This window comes from Crotalus tigris, unplaced genomic scaffold, assembly GCF_016545835.1.
Source record: "Crotalus tigris isolate CLP2741 ecotype Arizona unplaced genomic scaffold, ASM1654583v1 scf7180000020216.623372, whole genome shotgun sequence".
NCBI classification, from domain to species: domain Eukaryota; kingdom Metazoa; phylum Chordata; class Lepidosauria; order Squamata; family Viperidae; genus Crotalus; species Crotalus tigris.
The window spans coordinates 296,512-314,916 of NW_024097909.1; the positions used below are offsets into that span (position 1 = coordinate 296,512).

The 18,405-nt window shown below is 62.8% G+C and overlaps 3 protein-coding genes across 7 annotated transcripts; 2 read left to right on the plus strand and 1 right to left on the minus strand.

Moving 5' to 3' along the window:
• Window positions 1–968: 968 nt before the first annotated feature.
• RXRB (retinoid X receptor beta) lies at window positions 969–9,371 on the minus strand. 4 transcript variants are annotated; one of them, XM_039365940.1, is made up of 10 exons: window positions 8,934–9,371; window positions 4,803–5,035; window positions 4,554–4,707; window positions 4,236–4,415; window positions 3,874–4,103; window positions 3,566–3,695; window positions 3,329–3,461; window positions 3,074–3,165; window positions 2,865–2,970; window positions 969–2,585 (listed from the first exon to the last, which is right to left on the minus strand). In XM_039365940.1, exons 1-10 carry the CDS (start codon window positions 9,337–9,339, stop codon window positions 2,438–2,440), a joined length of 1,812 nt encoding a protein of 603 aa, XP_039221874.1. In that variant the 5' UTR covers window positions 9,340–9,371; the 3' UTR covers window positions 969–2,437. The 4 variants fall into 4 exon arrangements, with proteins under 4 accessions (XP_039221874.1, XP_039221876.1, XP_039221877.1 ...); XM_039365942.1 differs by having other exon boundaries at window positions 4,803–5,028; window positions 8,934–9,065; XM_039365943.1 differs by lacking the exon at window positions 8,934–9,371 and adding an exon at window positions 8,791–8,912.
• SLC39A7 (solute carrier family 39 member 7) lies at window positions 9,333–12,927 on the plus strand. Its single transcript, XM_039365955.1, has 8 exons — window positions 9,333–9,448; window positions 9,630–10,011; window positions 10,286–10,454; window positions 10,577–10,657; window positions 10,991–11,119; window positions 11,365–11,472; window positions 11,571–11,767; window positions 11,933–12,927. Exons 2-8 carry the CDS (start codon window positions 9,634–9,636, stop codon window positions 12,182–12,184), a joined length of 1,314 nt encoding a protein of 437 aa, XP_039221889.1. The 5' UTR covers window positions 9,333–9,448; window positions 9,630–9,633; the 3' UTR covers window positions 12,185–12,927.
• Window positions 12,928–14,227: 1,300 nt separating this feature from the next.
• Window positions 14,228–17,676, plus strand: HSD17B8 (hydroxysteroid 17-beta dehydrogenase 8). 2 transcript variants are annotated; one of them, XR_005559482.1, is made up of 10 exons: window positions 14,228–14,388; window positions 14,469–14,659; window positions 14,743–14,859; window positions 15,574–15,669; window positions 15,805–15,890; window positions 15,989–16,055; window positions 16,449–16,533; window positions 16,639–16,681; window positions 17,212–17,286; window positions 17,373–17,397. XR_005559482.1 is itself a non-coding variant. In XM_039365961.1 (9 exons), exons 1-9 carry the CDS (start codon window positions 14,343–14,345, stop codon window positions 17,387–17,389), a joined length of 756 nt encoding a protein of 251 aa, XP_039221895.1. In that variant the 5' UTR covers window positions 14,229–14,342; the 3' UTR covers window positions 17,390–17,676. The 2 variants fall into 2 exon arrangements, 1 of the variants encoding a protein (XP_039221895.1); XM_039365961.1 differs by lacking the exon at window positions 15,989–16,055 and having other exon boundaries at window positions 14,229–14,388; window positions 17,373–17,676.
• The last annotated feature ends 729 nt before the right edge of the window (window positions 17,677–18,405 follow it).

Below are 18,405 nucleotides of genomic sequence, written 5' to 3' on the forward strand. Positions count from 1 at the left end.
ACGCGCTCAGGAGGCCCGCAGCTCGGCCCAGGACAAGGATCCCCCTTCCTCCTTCTCTTGGCGGGCCGGCTGAGTCACCGCCGGCGCAGGGAGGTTTCCCACCGGATCGAGGGGGGGGGGAGGTGAGAACGGACAAGGCCCTTCTGTGCGTCTCCAGGCGGCAGAGACGACCGCAGCCCCGCCGGCTTGGGGGTCAGCCCAGGCCACGGGCGGGGGGGGAGACCGGCCCGCCCTTCCCAGCCGACGGTATGCGGGGACTTTCCTGAAAAGGGGGGGCGGAGGCTCTTTTGCAAAAGACACCCCGCCTGTCTTGTGCCGGGCTGAAAGAGCGCACCGAAATCCTGAGCCCCCCCCAACGAGGACCCCCCCCCCAGAACTGGCTGGTGGGATGCGGAGGGCTGGAGGAGACACCCACCCCAATCCAAGCAATGGGAGACCAGGAGGCCAAGGGGCGGTCTGCCAAGTAGTAGTCCAGCTTGTTGAAGGGGGCAGAGGGGGGCAGAGGGGACCCTCCCCTCCGCTGGCGAGAGGGTGCGGCTGCTGCCCCCAGCAGGCAAGGAAAGAACTGCAGCCTCCTTTCCCCCCCCAGGGCAAAGAACTGGGGTCTTCCAACTTGGCCCTTGGATGACTTGTGGACTTCAACTCCCAGAATTCCTCAGCCAGGCCCCTGCCCTTTGACCGGGAACCCCTTTGCGACTTTAAGATGCCAGGACTTCAATTCCCAGAAGCCCTCAGCCAGGCAGTCTTCCAACTTGGCCCTTGGATGACTTGTGGACTTCAACTCCCAGAATTCCTCAGCCAGGCACGCCTTAGGCGTGCCTGGCTGAGGCATTCTGGGAGTTGAAGTCCACAAGTCATCCAAGGGCCAAGTTGGAAGACCCCCTGGCAAAGAATGAGCCGGTGCAGTGTTGTGTGTGGGATGGGGGGGGGACGGTCCTTTGCACCCAGCGAGAAACCAGACTGCCAGCTTAAACCACAATCCATGGTTTATTTGCGTGGTACGTAATGCAAACACAACAGCTGTGTTTTTTTATCAACCCGGCTGAGCAGAAGCCACAGAGAAACCTAACTAGGATTTCAAAACTATGGAAACGTAGTAGTCCATCGGGCAGAGGCCCCGGCTTCGCAGGCCGTGGAAAGGCCGCCCTCGCGCGTGGGCCGGGGGGGGGATACACGTCGCCCACTCCCGACCGGATATGGCCACCCTCAGAGAGGGGGGGGGCTGATGCTCAGGGAGGCATGGCGACATCACCCAAATCCCCCCCCCAAACAGGCGGAGGGTCCATCTCTTCCATAAGGAAGCCTCTGACAACATCCCGGCCTGGCACTCTGCACATGCTCAAAAGTTCTGCATTCCTGATTCAGGGTAAGGGAGGGGGGGGGCAAAGAGACTGCCCCAGACACCCAATTAAAATGGGGGAAGAGAAACAGAAAGCAGGAGGGGGGGACAGCTGAAGGGGGGGGTTGATTAAAACAACGTATTCCCCAAAAGGGATTATTTGGGGAAGGTCACATAAATGGGAAGGGGGGGGGACAGAGGAAACAGCAAGACGCGTATGGGCCGGGGGTGGGGGGAGACTGGGGGAGCCCCCCCATCAGGCCTTACATAGTCAGTGGTTAGAGCCGCAAGGGAAGGGCATTGGCAAAGGGGGGGGCAGGGAGGGGCTTCCAATCCAGCTGCAGGGAGGGCAGCCCCCTATCCACTTGGTGGGGGTGGGGGGAGCCCAGCCCCTGGGGCACCCCAAGGATGGGGGGGCAGTGAGGCTCCTCTGCACCTGGAGGGGGGGGCGAGTGGGTAGTCTGGCCTGAGGGCGTGGCCTGTGGCCCCCCCAGGCCGCGCCCCTTGCATAGATGAGGGCCGATACAGTCAAAAGTGCTAAGCCAGAAGAGGGTGGGGGGGCAGAGGAGCCCCCCCAAGAAACAGGAACCAATGGAGAACCGTGAACCCACTGCCAAAAAGCCGGCTTGGGGTGGGGTGGGGGGCAAGGCAGCAGGAAAGGGGCGCTTCCTGAGCTGCAATGGGGGGAGGGGTCCTTGCTCTCTCCCCCCCCCAGAGGAGCCCTGGCACGTCCCTCCCCCAACCCAGGGGCTTCTCAGGCAAACCGATTGGGGGGAGAAGTGTTACGGGGAGCCCCTTCCCCAACTGAGGACCCCCTAATTTAGGCCAGACATGTCAAACTCGCGACGTCGCGCGACACCGTTCGACGTATCGGCAGAGTTCTGCCATTCCCGGCGATGGGGCGGGCCCAGCAGTTTGACCCCCCCTGGTTTAGGCGAAGCCCGGGAGGGGGCTAGGCCCCCCCCACCCCACTGTGGCTGGGGAGTACAGCCCCCTGCCTCAACGCAGAGCACCCGGGCGGGGTGGGCCTCCCCCCGGCCTTCTTGGCAGCAGTCCTCCGGTCCTGGGAGGGGACGGTGGTGGCAGTTGGGGGGCCTGTCAGGACATCTGGTGGGGGGCTTCCAGCATCTCCATCAGGAAGGTGTCGATGGGGGTGTCCCCGATCAGCTTGAAGAAGAAGAGGTGCTCCAGGCACTTCAGGCCGATCGACCGCAGGGCGGGCAGGCGCAGCAGCAGCTTGGCAAACCTGGGGTGGGGGGGGAGCAAGGGGGGGGGAGTCAGGCCATCAGGCAGGTCAGGGTCTTCCCCCCCCCCAAAGATGGCTTTGAAGGGCCCAAAGGCTGAATGGGGGAGGTGACCCTCTGCCAGACAGGAATGCAACAGGAAGGATATTATTATTAACAAATGGCTGTCCATTTCCCCCTCCCCCCCGAGAGAGCCTAGGAAGAGGTGGGGGTACAGCCTCTCCCCTCCCCCCCCAAATCCCAAAGGGGACCGGCACCCCCCTTCCCCCCGTGGCCGTTACCTCCCCTGCTGATCCGGATACTTCTGCTTGCAGTAGGACTCTAGCGAGGCGTAGACTTTCTCCCGCAGCAGCTCCACCTCCCCGGGGTTGGAGAGCCCCTTGGCATCTGGGGAGAAAAGGGCAGAAGAAAGTAAGATGGAGGGGGCTTGTGCCCAGGAGGGGGGAGGCAACACTCCTGGGGGGGGGTGGGAAGATAAAGGAAAGCCCACCTGGGTTGAAGAGGATGATGGCGCGGAGGCAGCCCAGCTCCGTCTTGTCCATCCGCATGTCTCGCATTTTGGACACCAGCTCGGTCAGCACCCTGGCGGGGCAGAAGAACCAAGCTTGGCGGGGGCACCTCAGGTGGGAGGGGGAGCCAGGGGGGATCACTGGTTGGCCGGCCCCCGGTCTTTTCCCCTTCTGCAAAAATGGGGTCTCTCCGGCCCGGATGGGCAGCACCCCAAACTGCCCTCCCCTGCCCCCACCTGTCGAAGATGGCCCCCACGCCGGCGCTGTGGGCGCTGTTGCGGTGGACGTGCAGCCCCGTGGCCAGCAGAATCCCGTCCTTCACCGAAATGGACCGGTGGGAGAAAGAGGCGATCAGCAGCTCATTCCAGCCTACCAAAGAGGAAGAGAGAGAAAGAGAGAAGCTGCCATGAATGGGGGACGGTCCGGGAGTCAATATCTGGAAGGCTGATGCCCAAGCCGGCCGCCACACTCACCGGCCCGGAGCAGGATGACCTGGTCGTCGAGGGGCAGCTCCGAGAAGTGGGGGATGCGCTTGGCCCACTCCACCAGCGTGAAGAGCTGCTTGTCTGCAGCCTGGCAGATGTTGGTCACTGGGTCGTTGGGCTGCAGGAGAGGGAGGGAGGGCGGGAGGGGGGGCGACAGGCAGACGGAGGGTGGGTGGGACGGGGCATGCTTGCGCCAGCACCGTCTGCCCCCAAGCAGGACGGAGCCACTCCCCAGCAGCCTCCTCATCCTCTTCCCCCCGCCTGGATCCCTCCTCCGCCCTGCCCGTCCCCCTTACCTCGTCTGTGTCGATGGGGTGGAGGGACCGCTCTGATCCCGCTGCTCCCCTTCCCCAACTCACCGAGCTGCCCCCCATGCCGGCTCCGTCGACGCCTTGGTCCGACTTCTGTTCCACGGCCAGCTCGGCCTCCAGGATCTTCTCCACGGGCATGTCCTCGTTGGCCCCCGAGCCGGCCAGCTCGCAGTCCCCGTCCTTCTCCTTGCCCCGCTGGCGCTCCTCCTGCACGGCTGCCAGCGCACAAGGCAGGGAGGGGGTTGGTCCATCGTCCCCCCCCCCACCGGAGCAAAGCCAGGGAGGGCTGCCCCCCCTTGTACCCGGCCCTGCCCTGGGAGGGTCCCCGGGTCCTCCCCTGCCCCTACCTTCGCGTTTCATGCCCGTGGCCAGGCATTTCTGGTAGCGGCAGTACTGGCAGCGATTCCGCTGGCGCTTGTCCACGATGCAGTCCTTGTTGTCGCGGCACGTGTAGGTCAGGTCCTTCCGGATGGTGCGCTTGAAGAAGCCCTTGCAGCCCTCACAGCTGTAGACCCCGTAGTGCTTCCCTGGGGGGAGGGGGGCACAGGGAGGCTCACCCCGGGGACGGTGCTCCCCCCTCCCAGCCGATCCGAAGACAGCCCCCCTCCCCAAAAGATCTTTTCCCCACCCCCACCCCCATGAGAGGGCAGCTCCGCCCTGCCTACCCGAGGACCGGTCCCCGCAGATGGCGCACAGCCGCTTCCCGGGCATCAGCCCGCTGTGGGGGTGTCCCGGCAGGACCCTCATGCCCACGGGGGGCTTCACGTCTTCCGAGCTGCTGACCGAGTGGAGGCCGGACAGGTTCACCGTGGAGTTGATCTGGGGGGGGAGGGCGGAGGAGGAAGGGCTATCAGAGGCAGGGCCACTGGGAGTCTTTCCACCCCCACCCACCGCACTCCCTTCCGCCTGCTTACTTGGGGGCTGCTGACGGGCCCGTAGCCGATGGAGGGGGTGGCCGGCAGTCCCGGGGAGCCCATGGAGGAGCTGATGACCGGGAAGGGAGAGCCCAGCCCGCCGATGGAGCTGGTCATGGCCGAGCCGATCATGGAGGGGGGCAGAGGGGGGGCAGCCTCAGGCGGCGGGGAGGACCCCGGGCCCCGCAGGGGGGGAGAGCTGCTGAGCGAAGAGCTGTCGGGACTCCTGCAGTCTTCGGAGGGTGGGGAGGAGGAGAGAGAAAAGGGGGGGCGGCAGCGTTAATGCAGCGGTCCGAGCCCCCACCCTCCTCCCCAGATGCCGGCTGGCAGAGTCTCGCCCTGAAGACTTCCTCCTCAGCCCCCACTCAGGCTCCCACAGCTTCCTCCCTCTCCGGATATTTTGCAAGGGGGCCGGCGGTCGCGTGACCGGATGGTGCTCGGCCGCTGCTGCTTCCTGGGAAGGCAGAGGGGGGGGTCCTTGGGGCCTCAGAGCTGAAGCCTTGCCTGGCCCCTTTTGAGGACCCCCCACTTCCCCTGGGGAGGGCTGGGGTGGTCCTTCCTCTCCACTCTTCTCCAGGCTCCCTGGACGGGAAGGACGGAGGCTCTAGGCGCCCCCTCCAAAGCCCGGTGGGCACAAGGGGCGAATTCTGCCTCTGGCCATCTCCCTCCCCAGATAATTGGGGGGGGTGTCCGTCGGCACTCAGAGCCCTTCCCTTCCTTTTGGGGCGGTGGGACCTGGACCCTGCGCAGAAAGAGCCGGGAACAGGCCCGCCCCCAAAGTCCGGCACGAGAAAGCAGACAAGAGGGACCGGGGACCGGTCAAAGGCGGCTTGCTCTGTCCAAAGCAGTCGCGGCCCCCTCCGAGGGGACAGGGCAGGTCAGGGAAAGGGGGGGCCAAAGGGGTTCGGGGGGTCATCTTTTAAAAATAAACTCTGCCTCATCTCGCACTGCATTTGAGGAAGAGGAAGGAGCTTCTCTTCCATTGGTCAGAAGTTGGCACCGCCTGCCAGGTGAGCTCAGCAGCAAACACACACACACACACACACAGGCGTTCCTTCCGCCCAGCAAGCCAAGAGTTTATGTTGGGTCAGAGGGAGGGAGGGAGGGAAGGGGGAGATGAGGCTGGTGGGGCACGGAGAAAGAACGGCAAAAGGGGGGGAGAAGGGAGCTGATGGCCGGGCTCTTTCCTGGAGCCTGGCCTGTCTTCCTGCTCACGGCCGGCCACGAGGCCTGAATAATTATGGAATGGAAGAGAAGAGAATAATGGAATGGAATGGAATAAAAAATATGGGATGGAATACAATAGAATGGAATACAATATTAATAGAATACAAAATGTGGAATGGAATGGAATAAGAATAGAGTAGAGTAGAGTAGAGTAGAGTAGAGTAGAGTAGAATTACAGAATAGAATATAGAATAGAGTAGAATTACAGAATAGAATAGAATAGAATAGAATTACAGAATAGAATACAATAAATTACAGAATAGAACAGAAAATATGGAATGGAATGGAATAGAATAGAAAGAAATAGAATAGAAAATATGCAATGCAATGCAATGCAATGGAAAGAAATATAATATAAAATATGGAATGGAGTAGAATGGAATAGAATAGACTAATAAAATACAGTATAAGATAGAACAGAACAGAACAGAATAGAATAATGAATGGAATGGAATAGGAAATACGGAATGGAATGGAATGGAATGGAAAATAGAATAGAGTTATAGAATAGAATAATAAAATACAGAATGGGATAGAACAGAATAGAATAGTAAATGGAATGGAATAGAATGGAATAGAGTAGAATAAAGAAAATATGGAATGCAATGGAAAGGAAAATAGAATAGAACTATAAAATAGAATAGAATTGTAGAATAATACAGAATTATAGAATAGAATAAGGAATAGAATGGAGTAGAATAAGAGTAGAATAAGAGTAGAATAAGAGTAGAGTAGAATAGAATAGAAATAACAGTTGGAAGAGACCTTGGAGGTCTTCTAGTCCACCCCCCCCCCCCCGCTCATGCTGGAATCCCCTGCCCAAAGGTCTCTGGAAATTATCTGTCCTCCAAGTCGGGGCTGTCCCCAAAGGTGCTTCTCACACACACACACACACACGCACCCCGCAAAAAAGCAACTGAACTTTCTTGGTTTTATTTCTTTGAAAACGTTTCACTATTCATAGAAAAAAGCTCTTTTTTTTGGTTCACTGAACTGGGGAAGCTTTTTGGACGAGAAGCAAAACGTTTTCAAAGGAGAGAAGAAGAAAAAAACCAGAAAGGGGGGGGGAACGGAAGAAGGGGGGAGGAAAGGAAGCCAATTTTGGACGCAGGACGGAGCCCTTCACCTCCACCGACTCGCCCCCCCCCCCAGGAGGAGAAAATGGGTGCCGGAGCCCGTCCCTGAGAGACTCCCCTGCTTTAAGCCCCGCCCCACCGCTCCCTCCCCCCATGAAAGAGGCCCCAGGGCAGGGGTAGGCCACCTCGGCTCTTTTAGGACTCGTGGACTTCAACTCCCAGAATTCCTGAGCCAGCTGTGCTGGCTCAGGAATTCTGGGAGTTGAAGTCCACGAGTCCTAAAAGAGCCGAGGTGGCCTACCCCTGCCCTGGGGGGGAAGGGGGCAGGGGAGGTCAGAGGTCACTTGCAGGTTCGCCTCTGGCTGGGGGGAAAAGAGGGCACTGCAGGGAACTAAGTCAGGAGAGAGACCCCCATTCCCCCCCCCCAAAAAAAAGATCTCCAGGGGGGCTGAAAGACCCTCCGGGGAACCCTTGGAGCAGCCGCGTCCTCCCTCCTCGGCTCCCCCCCCCACCCTGCGGGGAAGGGCCAGGCAGGGACCGGGGTCAAGGAGGCCGGGAGGGCCGTGCTGGCGAGTCAGCGGGGGAGGTGAGTGGGGGGCTTGCTAGGACCTTCCCCGGTCCGAGGCGTCGGAAGGGCCGGTGGGAGCGCCCGAAAGGAAGGTCAGGAGAAGGCAGGTCAGCAGCGCAGCCGCCGCCGCTGCCACCGCCGCCGAAAGCCAGACGGGGCGAGCCCGGGCGGAGGCTGGAGCGGCGGCTGGGGGGTGGCTGCGAAAACTCTCCCCCTCCCCTAAAGGGGAAAGCCAAAGAAAATGGGGGGGGGTCCGCAGCTCTTGGGCAATGGAGGCGGGCCGGCAGAGGGGATCCGACGGGAGAAGGAAGCAGGGAAGGGAAGGGGAGGAGAGAGGAAGGACGGAAGGAAAGGAAAAAAGGAAGGAAACGGAAGGGAAGGGATGAAGGAAGGAAGAAAAGGAAGGAAGGGAGAAGAGAAGGAAGGAAGAAAAGTAATGAGGGAGGGAAGGAAGGAAGGAAGGAAGGAAGGAAGGAAGGAAGGAAGGAAGGAAGGAAGGAAAAGTTAGGAAGAAAAGGAAGTAGGGAAGGAAGGAATAGAAGGAAGGAGAGAAGGAAGGAAGAAAAGGAATGAGAGAAGGAAGGAAGGAAGGAAGGAAGGAAGGAAAGAAGGAAAAGGAAGGAAGGAAGGAAGGAAGGAAGGAAGGAAAGAAGGAAAGAAGGAAGGAAGGAAGGAAGGAAGGAAGGAAGGAAGGAAGGAAGATAGAAAAATAGGAAGGAAGGAGAGCCTCTTTCGCCTTCTATGCGCCAATCCCGGGGAAGCCGACGAGGCCCGGCTGGCCCTTCCCGGGACCCGGCCGAGGAGGCAGCGGCTTTTCCCCGGGCACGGGCGGGTGGAGACGCCCCAGGACACCCCCTCCCTCCCCCCTCCCCGACTCTCCCCGTCCGCGGCAAGGCGGCCCCGGGGCTGCCCTGGGAGAGCCCGGCCAGGCCCAGGAGGGAGAGGCAGGCAGGGAGGGAGGGTGGCCGCCCGCCAGGCCTCCTCCCCCTCCCCTCCCCTCCCTCTTCCGGGCGGGGCGAGCAGGGACCCCCCTCCCTCCCTCCCTCCAGAAGACCCCGCCGCCCCTCCGATCCCCCGCAGGGAGGCCTCCCCTCCCCCTCCCTCCCCCGGGGGGTACCTGCGCCGCCGCCTCCCCGCCGCGCGTCCCCCATGTCTGCCGGGCGCCCCTCGGACTCCGCTCCCGCCGCCGCCGCCGCCGCCGCCGCCTCCCGCCGCCCCCGCCGACGGGCGCCCCGCCGCCGCCGCCGCCGCGCTACCCACCATGCACCGCGTGCCGCCTCTCGGCGCGGCCTCGGCCTTGGCCAGACTCCCGGCATGCCCCGCGCCCGCGGACGGCGATTGGCCCGGGCGGGGCTCCCGGCGTGCTCCGCGGCGGGCCTGAGTGGGCCTCCTCTGCCGATGGGAAGCTCGGTTCTCTTGCTCTCTCCCGTCGGGCCTGGGAGGAAGGGCGGTCCGTCCCCCGACGGGTCTTCCGGCCCCGCCGCGAACGACGAAGCCGGAACCGGGGAGGCCCCGCCGGGGGGAAAAAGGTTCCCTCGGCCTGGTAGTCCGGGCGGCGGCGGCCATTTTTGTTGAGGGCGGCCGCCTCGTTCAGTCCATCTACGGGACGGCCGAGCCTCGGCGCCATGATTGTGCCGGGCGGCGACGGCGACTCCGCGGCAGCCATGTCGGAGCCGGGCGGGGGAGTTCTCGCGAGAGCTGGCGCGGCGGGCGGGTCGGTGGGCGGGGCCTGGATGCCACGTCTGGTCTGAGACCGGCGAGTCTCTCGCAGCCCGGTGAGCCTCGCAGCGGGGGAGGGGTGGGGGGAGTCCTCCCGCGGGGGCCATAGAGCGCGGGCGCAGAGGGGCCCCTCGGGGGCGCCCGACCATAGAGGAGTCCGGGCAGAGCGGGGGGGACGGGAGGGGCTGCCCGGAGCCGGACTGAGCCGCCCTTTCGCGCCTTCCTTCCCCCCTGCAGGGCGATGGCGATGAGCGGCGGCGGCGGCGGGGGTCTCCGGGGGGCGAGGGCGGCCCTGGCGGTCTGCGCGGCCTTGCTATGCGTCGCCTCCGCCCAGCACGGGCACGCGCACGGGGACCACGGGCACGCGCACGGGCCCGGGGGCCACGGGCACACCCACGAGCACATCTGGCACGGGCCCGGCACGGGAGACCCGGCCCACGAGGAAGGGCACAGCCACGCCCACGAAGGACACGGACACGCCCATGGACACGCCCACGAAGGTCGTCACAGCCACGCCCACGAGGACCACCACCACCCTCACCCCCTGTACAGCCAGGAGGGTCCCGCGGGATCCCCGCCCAGGAGGGAGAAGCTGGAGCCCCTCTGGCTGTGGAGCTACGTGAGTGGGGGGCCGGGGGGGGCTCCGGTCTGGCCACCATCCCCCCCTCGTCCCACTCTGCAATGGGAGTGGGGCGAGCCTGGAGGGGACCCCTGAGGACAAGCAGGAAGTGGGGGCGTCCTGGGGAATGGGGAGCTCTGTGGGCTGCAAGGCCCTGGGGTGGGGTGGGGGGCTTCCCCTCTGCTTGCAGCCCCAGGTTGGTGGGACCCCTGCCCTCCGGGGAGGAGGGCTGCTCTCTGTGGCTGATGTCTGCCCCCTTTCCCCCCCCCTGCAGGCTCTGGGGGCGACCCTCCTGATCAGCGCCGCCCCCTACCTCATCCTCTTCCTGATCCCCGTGGAGTCCAACAGCCCCCAGCACCAGGCCCTGCTCAAGCTGCTGCTCAGCTTCGCCTCGGGGGGCCTGCTGGGGGACGCCTTCCTGCACCTCATCCCCCACGCCCTGGGTGAGTCCCCTAACCCTGCCCCACGGGGCCCTTTCCCCCCCCTCGGGGGCTGCCCAAGCGGCCCCCTCCCCTGGGCCAAGAGGTCTCCCTCCCACACCCTGTGCTTCTCCCCCCCCCTGCAGAGCCACACGGCCCTCACGGAGAAGCTGGCGGCCACGACCATTCCCACGCCAAGCGCTCCGGCCACGGTCATTCCCACCAAGGTAAGGGGAGATGCGAATCCTGGGGACCGACGGGGGGAGCTCCAGCCCCCTTTCCTAAAGTGGGCAGCCTGGACGCCTTCCTCCCAGGCAGCCTAACTGGGGGACGAACGGAGCCGAGCTTTTTGGGGGGGGGGAAGCGGTCCTTAAAGAGAAGCTCCCCCTCCTCCTCCTCCCTTCTGCAAAGCAGGCGCACGGCGTGACCCAGCTGTTCTTCCTGGAGGGCTGGGCTGGCGTACGGCTCCTGGGTCATGTCTGCCAGCCCCCTGGGAGGGGGGGGGTCCCTTCCCAGCCAGGCTCCCCTGTGCCACCTCTGCCTCTCCTGCCCCCCGCCAGGCCCCGACCACCAGCACACGATGGCCGTCGGCCTCTGGGTCCTGAGCGGCGTCGTGGCCTTCCTCGTGGTGGAGAAGTTTGTCCGACACGTCAAAGGGGGACACGGGCACAGCCACGGACACACTCATGGTATGGCTGCCCCGGCCAGCTCCCAGCTGCTCCCTCTGGTGACCCGTTTGGCGCTAAGGACTCGGAGATACGGAGGGGCCTCCGGGACGGGGGATCCCTCTGGAACATGTACCTCCCCCTATAGCAGCTCCGGGCTCTCTCTGCAGGCGGGAGGAGCCCCTGGGCTGTTTCTCTACCAGGAGGTTTGGGGCACGGAGGCAGGACCCTCCGGGCAGCCCCCCACTCTTCCTCCGTCTCTCCTGCAGGGGTCAAGGCCAAGGGCAGCGATGACGAAGGAGAGAAGGAGGGGGTCCCAGGGCCGGCCAGGAAAGCGGCAGCCCCCGCCAGGAAGACAGAGGCGCCTCCAGAGTCCAGTAAGGGGCTCCGGGGATCAGGAAAGGGAGGAGGGGGGTGGGCTGGACCTCTCTGGCGGGATCACCCCGACTGACTTCTGCTTCCTTCCGCCTCCCAGCCATGCGTGTGGCCGGCTACCTCAACCTGGCCGCCGACTTTGCCCACAATTTCACAGACGGGCTGGCCTTGGGCGCCTCCTTTGTGGCAGGCACCGGCGTGGGCGCCGTCACCACCCTGACCGTCCTGCTCCACGAGGTCCCCCACGAAGTGGGCGACTTCGCCATCCTGGTCCAGTCCGGCTGCACGAAGCGCAAGGTGGGCAGGGATGGGGGGCTCCCCTCGCGGGTCCGGCTTGACTTCCATCTCCCGGCCCAGAGACCGACCAGCCGTTCCGTACTTGGGGGGTGGGGGGTGGCTGAGGGTCAAAGGAGAGGGGGGGTCCCCCCGGCCTCTGCTGAGATGTCTCCCTCTCCCGCCCAGGCCATGAAGCTGCAGCTGGTGACGGCTGTGGGGGCGCTGGCGGGCACTGTCTGCTCCCTGCTGGCGGAGGGCGTGGGTGAGGCCGCCACCGCCTGGATCCTGCCCTTCACGGCCGGCGGCTTCATCTACGTGGCCACCGTCTCCGTCATCCCCGAGCTCCTGCAGGAGGCGCGGCCGGCCCAGTCCTTGCTGGAGGTGCTCAGCCTGCTGGGCGGCATAGTCATGATGGTCTTCATCGCCCAATATGAGTAGAGAGAGCAGGCGGAGCTGCTGGCGCCGGCGGAGGAGGGGGAACAAAGGCCGCTGGAAGGAGCCACCCGTCTGAGTGGGGGCCCCCTCTCCCCCCCCCACGTTGCTCCAAAAGCCCGGCCCTTCCCGTCCTCCTGAGCAGGAAACGGGTCTGGCCGTCCAGGGGACCAACTTGTCTGTTCTGAATGTCTCCAGGTTTCCCACGGGGCACCCTGGGAATCGGTGCACACCTGCACTGCACCTGTGTGTTTGTGTGTGTGTGTGTGTGTGTGAGAGAGAGAGAGAGGCAGTGTGTGTGTGTGTAAGAGGCGGTTGGGCACTTCTTGCAATTCCAGGGAGAGGATTTGCACAGCCTGCCTCCCTCCCTCCTTTCTGCCGCATGGTGCCGGCCTGTCGTGGCAGAGGGGCCGAGGCAAGGCTGGTGGCGTGGGACACACACACACACACACACACGAGAATCATGCTTTCAGGGGAGCCGGCTGACGTGCGGGCGTGTGCGTGCGAGTGTCAGCTGAATGGGAAGAGAGACTCCCGGCGTACATTTCTTTGATAATCTGTCCTTTTTTTATACGACGGTGGGGTGGAATCGGGGCGAGACTCGTGACCGGAAGGGAAGGTGGTGGGTGCCAGCTGGAAAGCAGCCAAGGGGCTTCCGGCCTCTTATCTAAGGAGACGTGGCTTTTCCGTTGCTGGTCACTTTGGAGGAGGAGGACCTGGTTGCGTTTCCGGGAGGGAGGGAGGGAGAGGGAAGGGAATCTGCAATAAACGCGTCCAAACTCCAAAGAGGTGGTCCTGTCCTCCTTGCGCTCCGGATGCGGGCAGCCCTCCGCTCTGCCCCCAATTCAGCTCCAGGTGGGGGTGCTGGGCGCTCGCTTCTTGCACCTTCCCTCGCCCATCCTTCTGCGGGTGCGTTCCCACCACGCCCGAGAGCGGGGTTGGACTAGAAGGCCTCCAGGGTCCCAGGGTTGCAGAAGGAACCTGAACTCTGTCCGTGCCTTGCCTTGCCAGGCTTTGAGTTGCCCCACGAGGGCCATCTCCCCTCTGCTCGGCCGGTCCGGTTGGGGAAGGAGCCATTGGGCCTCGGAAGGGAATAACTTCCGCTATACAGGCGGTCCCCTACTTTACGACAGTTCATTTAGCGACCCTTTGAAGTTACAGCAGCGCTGAAAAAACAAGTGACTCGTGACTGTTTTTCACACTTGCGACCTTCAGTCACATGATCAAAGTTCAGGCGCTTGGCAACCGGTTTGTATTTATGACAGTCACAGCGTTTCGGGGTGGGGGGGGGGTGTCACACGATCCCCGTTTGCAACTTTCTGATGAGCACAATTTGATGGGGAAGCAATTATGCTACTCACTTAACTGCGGTGAGAGAAGTTGTAAAACGGTAGCCCGTAGGAAACATCCCACCAAAAGACAAGCTTTGGGCTCGATGATGGTCGTAAGCCTGAGGACTTCCCGGGAAGCCACCCGGCCTAGGAAGGGGGGGGAAACTGGTGCGGCTTCTCTCCTGCATCTCCCTCCAGGTGCATTCCCGCGACACTTCCTGGAGTTAATGCAAATTCCCTGCTCTGTGTTGCGTTGGGCAGCCTCACGGAAGGTCAAGTCTTGTGTGCCCCAGAGGTGCTGCCGTTGCCCTCTTCTCAGCTGGGTTGCCCTCTTCTCAGCTGGGCCAGCCGAGCCTCTGCAGCCTTTGGGGGGGGGGTTGGTCTTTCCAAAGTGCCCCTGGGGGACCCCCTTTGCCTGCTCCGGGCAGGGGACCCCGTTTGTGTGTAGTGATTATAGTGTGTCTGCCTGCTCCAGGTGTCTGCTCCAGGTACTATGTGGTGTAGTGTGTGTGTGTCTCTGCCTGCCCCAGGTGTCTGCTCCAGGGACTCTGTGTGTGTGCTCCAGGGACTGTGTGGTGTAGTGTGTGTGTGTCTCTGCCTGCCCCAGGTGCCCAGGCAGCAGCTGTGCCAGCTGTTCTTCCCCTCACTTCCCCCCGCAAGAAAGTGGGCACCCACGCACCAAAGGGGAAGGGAGGGGGAGAATCCGGGAGGGGGAAACGGCCTCGATCTGCGCCTGCGCGGCTTTAGCGACCGCGGCCCCTCCGGCGGACCGAGGCCACCGAGAGCGCCGCCTAGAGGGCCCGCCGCTTCCGGGCGGGAAGGGGCTTCCGGCCATGGCGGCGCAGCTCAGGCTCCGCGGGGCGCTGGCGCTGGTCACCGGTGCGGGGGGGGCTGGGGGGAGTCGGGGGGCGTGGCCTGGCCCGGTGGTGGGCGGGGCCTGACGGCTGTGTCCCCCGCAGGCGCCGGCAGCGGCATCGGGCGGGCGGTGAGCCTCCGCTTGGCCCGGGAGGGCGCCTCGGTGGCCGTGGCGGACGTGGACGAGGCCGGCGCGGAGGAGACGCTGCGGGCGCTGCCGGCGGGGGAGCACCGGGCGGCGCGGGTGGACGTGGGCTGCGCCCGGAGCGTGGAGGAGCTGATGCGGGGGCTGCAGGTGGGGACGGAGTGGGTGGGGTGAAAGGGGGAGGGGCCCGGGTGGCTCCTCCCCCACTCCTAACCCCCCCTCCTTCCACGCAGGCGCACTTCTCCCGGCCCCCCACGGTCTGCGTGAACTGCGCGGGGATCACGCGCGACGAGTTCCTGCTGCGGCTGAGCGAGGCCGCCTTCGAGGCCGTCCTGAGGGTCAACCTGAAGGTGCCCCGCCCCTCGCCCCGCCCCTCCCGCGGGGGGAGGGGGCAAGGAGGGGTCTGGGTCCTCTGGGGGGGTCCCCTCTGAGGCTGGGAGGGGGGAGCCTTGGCTGTCCTTTCATGACCCGGCTGGGCAGTGCTAGTCCTCATGAGGTTGTTCCCTCTCTTTCTCTTTCACTCTATCTTTCTTTATCTCTCTGTCTTTATCTCTTTCACTCTCTCTCCATCTCACTCTGTCTCTCTCTTTATCTCTCCATCTCTATCTCACTTTCACTCGTCTCTATCTCTATCTCTCTCCATCTTTTTCTCTTTCACTCTATCTCCATCTTTCTTTATCTCTTTCACTCTCTTTATCTCTCTCTTTCACTGTCTCCATCTCTCTCTCGCTCTCTCCGTCTTTTTATCTGTCTCTCTCTTTCACTCTGTCTATCTCTCACTCTGTCTTTATATCTCTATCTCTCCATCTCTCTCACTTTCTATCTATCCCTATCTCTCTTTATCTCTTTCTCTCCATCTCTCTCTTTTTATCTTTCTCTCTTTATCCTTTATATCGCTATCTCTCCCTTTCCATCTTTCTCTCTATCTTTCTTTATCTCTGTCTTTATCTTTCTATTTCTTTCTCTCTCAATCTCTATCTCTTTCTCTCTCTATATCTCTTCATCTTTGTCTCTCTCTTTTTCTCTCTATCTCTTTATCTTCCTATCTCCCCACCCCCATGCAGGGTGCCTTCCTGGTGACGCAGGCCGTGGCCCGGGCGCTGGTGGAGAGTGGGACCGGTGAGGGCTCCATCATCCACCTGGGCAGCGTGGTGGGGAAGGTGCGTGGGCCGTCACACCCTGCGGGGGCCCCCCAGCAGAGCTGGGGGCGGAAGGAGGCTGGCCCCCTGACCCCCTCCCCTCTACCAGGCGAGCCCCCTCCTCACCTTCCCTCTTTCTCTCTCCGCCCCGGCCAGGTGGGGAATCTGGGCCAGGCCAACTACACGGCTTCCAAGGCAGGGGTAGAGGCCCTGGCCAAGACAGCAGCCAAGGAGCTGGCCAGGTGAGCCTCCCTCCTGGAGGGGGGGGGGTTGGGAGGGATCAGGCCCTAGCACGGTCGTTCAACAAGTCCTGGGTCCCCCGCTGACTTTTGCTCACCAGGGGGGTCGCAAAAGAGGATAACCTGACTACTGGACATAAGTATGAGTCAGTGCTCAAGCATCCAAAGGTAAATCACGTGACCCAGGGGAGGCTGCGACGGTTGTAAGTATGAAAAACGGTCACACGTCCCTTTTCCCAGTGCCGTTGTAAGCTGAACGCCAGGGGTCTTCCAGCTGGGCCCTTGGATGACTTGTGGACCAACTCCCAGAATTCCTCAGCCAGGCACATGCGTGCCTGGCTGAGGAATTCTGGGAGTTGAAGTCCACAAGTCATCCAAGGGCCAAGTTGGAAGACCCCTGGCGTACGCCACGGGGCCTGCTTTAAGAAGGATCCACCTTCTTGGTGGGAGAGATGAGGACATTAAATCAGGGCCGGGCGTTGGATGAACTGGGCAAACGGGGGGGGGGGCCTTGAGAGAAGCTGCTGCACCCAAGTGCTCCATTTCGTCCCCCCCCCCCAGGTACGGCATCCGCTGCAACACGGTTCTGCCGGGATTTATCCGGACTCCCATGACGGACAAGGTCCCCACCAAAGTCCTGGATAAGGTCAGCGTCTCCTGCAGGAACCAATTGGGGTGGGAAGGGGGGACCAGACACATCTGGGGGGGAGGGAGGGAATGGTGGCTGATTTCCTTTCCTTTCCTCCCCCAGTTTGCTGCCATGGTGCCCTTGGGACGTCTGGGGGAGCCTGAAGGTGAGGCGTTCACACATACACACAACACACACACACACACACCCTGCTGGAGGGAAAGGGTGCCTCTGCTCATCTGCAGAGTGTTTCTTGTGTCATCTTGGGGCAAAGCTTCTCTCTGCCTCGGATGCGGCCATGAAAAGAGGGCCAGAGGAGGTTAAGGGGGAGAGTTGGCCCTGGGGGGGGTTGAAATGGGGGGGAGAAGGGGCATCCCTGGTTGGAGGTGTGGAGGGAAGGGCCTAGACCCCGCTCTGGGTCCACACGGGGTGCATCCAGCACCGCGACGGAGCGCGCAAGGAGCCGGACCTCAAGAGGATGAAAAAAGCCCCTTTTCCAGCTCGTGTGTTTTTCCGGAGTTTCTGCCCAGGAATCAAATTCAGAGCTGGAAAAGCAGCTTTACGGCCCCTTCCCGGATCCGGCAGGCGGGTGCGATAGCCGGGACGACAGTCCGGTACCCGGGAGCCCACTTGGGCCTTCTTCAGTGTGACACACATACACACCTCGTTTCCATCCATCCTCCCCCCCCCCTCCAGATGTTGCCGACGTCTGCGCCTTCCTGGCTTCGGACGAGAGCAGGTACATCACTGGGGCCAGCCTGGAAGTGACAGGTAAGACGGGGGGGGGGGCTGTGGATGGGGGGGGCAGTCCAGTTTTTAATCTTCCCTGCTCTGACAGTCTCCTCTTCCTCCACCAGGGGGCCTCTTCATCTGAGCCACTGCCGCCCCCTGCTGGGGGAAAGGCCCACGAACACACTTCCAGGAAGGACTTGGACGGAGGATGGACCTGGAACGTGGGCAATGATGGGGGGGGATAGAGGGGGGGCTCTGGACTTGTGTGGGAGGGAGGGGCCTTTTCCTGCCAAGGCTGCCCCTCCCACCCCTCCCAGCCAAGGGGTACGACGGCTGTTCCAGGCTGCTGACAGGAAGAGGAATTTTACATTTCACCTGGGGTCGATCGAGCAATTAATTGTAATTAAATAAAGCTGCTTTTCCACTCCAGTAAAGGCTAAGCTGAAGAAGGGGCCCAGCCTGCGCAGGTTCCTTCACCGGTCTGGGGGGAGCCGGAGAGTTTACAAGCCACGAACGGGCCACCCGTGGGGAGCAATTTGCACACGGAGAGGGCGGTGGACGTCACAAGGGGGGGGGGCGCTCTGCCCCAACTGGGAGCAGAGCCGGGAAGCAGCTTTTCCCAAGGGGTCTCTGGGGAGGGGGGGGTCAGAGTGGGGTGGGCTGACCCAGGTCTAGTGCCAGTGCAAACGCCGTTCACCCCCATTGACTGAGGGAACGGGGGTCATCCACCAAAGGCCTTTCCAGGCTCTGGGGGTGGGGCTCCCACAGGGATGGACGGAGGGACGCCCCCTGACCCACCCACCCCTCTTTAACGTTGCTCCCAATCGCTGCTCAAAACGACGCTGGAGGGAGCTGCCCCCCTTCCAGAGTTGGAAGGGACCTTGGAGGTCATCTAGTCCATCCCCCTGCTCAAGCAGGAGACCCTACACCAATTCGGACAAAACCTCAAAGCCTCCAGGGACGGAACGCCCACCGCTTTCCACCGGTTGAGGGTTCAAAACCCCGTTTGATGGCTAACGAGCCTCTTCCCCCCCCTCTCTCTCCCCCACCAAGTCATATTTCCAGAATCATCTGGGGGGGGGGACGGCACAGCTAGCTGGCCTGTTGGAGGACAGGCAGGTGTGGGGAGGGCTGGCAAAGGGGCAGGATAGCCTGCCT